The sequence below is a fragment of the Hipposideros armiger genome, unplaced genomic scaffold, assembly GCF_001890085.2.
Source record: "Hipposideros armiger isolate ML-2016 unplaced genomic scaffold, ASM189008v1 scaffold_995, whole genome shotgun sequence".
Taxonomy (NCBI): domain Eukaryota; kingdom Metazoa; phylum Chordata; class Mammalia; order Chiroptera; family Hipposideridae; genus Hipposideros; species Hipposideros armiger.
In genome coordinates this window covers 505,159-507,669 of record NW_017732345.1, presented here as the reverse complement: position 1 = coordinate 507,669, position 2,511 = coordinate 505,159, and the positions used below count along the sequence as shown (strand labels likewise).

At 37.8% G+C, this 2,511-nt stretch overlaps 2 protein-coding genes across 2 annotated transcripts in view; one reads left to right on the top strand and one right to left on the bottom strand.

Moving 5' to 3' along the window:
• HLTF (helicase like transcription factor) overlaps positions 1 to 2,511 on the top strand; it is a 44,864-nt gene that overhangs the window by 9,511 nt on the left and 32,842 nt on the right. The gene's annotated exons all lie outside the window — the stretch shown is intronic.
• GYG1 (glycogenin 1) overlaps positions 667 to 2,511 on the bottom strand; it is a 62,108-nt gene continuing 60,263 nt past the window's right edge. The window contains exon 6 of the mRNA XM_019631374.1: positions 667 to 925. Coding sequence (XP_019486919.1) covers positions 682 to 925 — 244 coding nt within the window. The 3' untranslated portion in view covers positions 667 to 681. The remainder of the gene's footprint in view (positions 926 to 2,511) is intronic.

The window sequence follows — 2,511 nt, the reverse complement described above, 5'->3', positions numbered from 1 at the left end:
AAAAAAAAATTTGGGGTCTAAAAACTGGGTGAGTCTTATAAAGTGGTTGTAGATTTCAAATGTCATAGATGGAACTGAGGATGAGGCAATATATGAAGACAGTGATTTGTCATCAGACACAGATGAGGACAAGCTAATGGTTGGGAGTTTTGACAGTGATGAGGAGTTGTATGAATTTTACGATGAATAAAACTTGAGTTCAACAACTTTATGTAATACATTTTTTTTCAAATTTCGGGCCCCAAAATTAAGGTGCGTCTTATACATGAAAGCGTCTTATACATGGGGAAATACGGTACCTCCTTCTGAGCAATGGCAAACAAAATAGGTATATTTAAATGTTTGCAGCTTTTAAAACATGAAATGGGACATCCTTTATTTTTATAAACCTCCACTTTAGGAACACCTCATAATCTTAGGACAATGGGCTAAGAATATTATCATTGTAATATATGGATATATAGTAAAACCTCTAAAACCTTTCTTGTGCTCTTAGATCTAGTGAAATTTGCCAGAAAATCTGCTTTTTAGTCTTTGCTGGTAACGTTTCTCCCTTCTGAGATGGATATTGTTTTGTTTTGTTTTAACACAAAATCTTATTTATCTCTTTGTTTCAAATACCACCAAATAATCCATTTCTGCTGGTCTACCAAGTTTTTCCAAACACAGTGTTAAGTTACCTTAAAGAAACAGCACAGAACCTACCACATTTAGGTGCGAGCCGGTGTCCTGGACCAGGCCGAACTGCTGAAGCAGCGGGAAAACACTGCTGGTGAAGATGTCCCACCACAGGTGGAGAAACTGGGGGTGAGTCGTGGTGGGGTCATGGGGCTCGCTTCTGACAGTCTTCGTTTTAGGGTCATAAGCGTAATTCCATGGCTTGGTTCGTCCCAGGAAATGCACAACTTTGGCATTTGCGCCAAACCTGCCGAATGAACGCAAGTGGAACTGGTTAGTGGATGCTGAGCGGGAACAAGGTAAGCAGCATTGTGTTCTGGAGCCTTAACAGTGCACCTCCCATCCTGCAGCAGTGCTTGGAAAGGAGACTGAGTTCACCGAAACATTTTCAGACATGCTAAGTTATTCAATTGTATGTTAAATATACACAAAAATCCAGAAGTATCAGGATCAGTGCAACAACCGAAACACTGATTCCTGGTGGGTAGGGAAGGTCCAAGCACTTGGAAAACCATTTGCTATTATTACCTAGTAAAATGGAAAATGCTCACACTCTACAGCCCAGAAGCTCAGCTCACAGGCATGTACCCTAAAGAAACTCTAGCACACATGCAACAGGGGGCATAACCAAAATGCACAGAGCAGCAGCACTGTCTGAAATAGGCACCAANTAAAATGGGATCTCTTTTTCTCCCTGTTCCAGCTCCCTACCCAACATTCAAGTAATGTTCTGAGAAAACCATTTCTACTTTTAAATATGTAAATTGATTTCTATGTGAAAACACAATTTTAATAATGTTTGTAATTTAATGTACGTGGCACAGGCCATCTCCATTAACCTGAACCAAGTATTCAAAACTTTATATAATAACTAGGCTACGTTGGGACTGTACATTTAGAAGGAGGGCAGATATCAAAATGATTTTTTAGACTGGTGGACAAAACAAATTCTAGGATATGTCTGCACATTTGAATAAACTATTCCAACAGGGTTTTTAATGTGATCGGAAGTGATACAGTCATCAAAGACATACATATTGTTAATTATGTGCCCTATTTACTAAAGCAGAGATATGGACTAATGTTTTAGGAAGGTTTTCATGAAGTGTGTTGTCTCCAGCATTCTGGTTTATTAAAAACAAAGGCAGATAAAATTAATCAGAATACAGCTTCCTGAATGCATTAACTAATTTACTCTTTGTTAGGGGAAGGGAAGGCTATTCCCTATAGTACATGTAGGTTTAAAAAAAAAATTGCACTGGTATCAATGTATTGATAAAGAAAAGGTAAACAGTTCATAAGAAATGATCTAGTGAAGGAGACTTAACATGCAGATATAGGTATAAGTAACAAGAACTAAGATAAACATTCACTTTATGTATGAATCATGGATCTTGGTCAAGCACGGAGCTAATCTCCAAAGGCATGGATCTGACCTTTGTGTAGGTAAATTTGTCGTATAGCAAAAGGATATTATATCCACCATTGTTCACAGGGCACAAAAAATAAGGATATGTTGATCACCTCCACAAATGTATGTTCTTGTAATCAGTTACTGTTGCCTTTTTATACATCTTACTAGGTAACCCTTGGTAACAATTTTGCAGTGTAATTGTACAGCTCTTCATGGAAAAGTTAATACTTCCCCTTAATTTAAGCGTATCCTTAGATGAGGGAAGGAGAAGAAATCTGTTTGCGTAGGTCAGTGACTTTCTAGCCTCATAATCTGACACTTTTATGCACATTATTCTATTTTCTATGGTAAACCTGTCACCCTTTTGGATTCCAAAAGTTAACAGCTTTCACTAAATACTTAAGAAATATGGGGCCGGC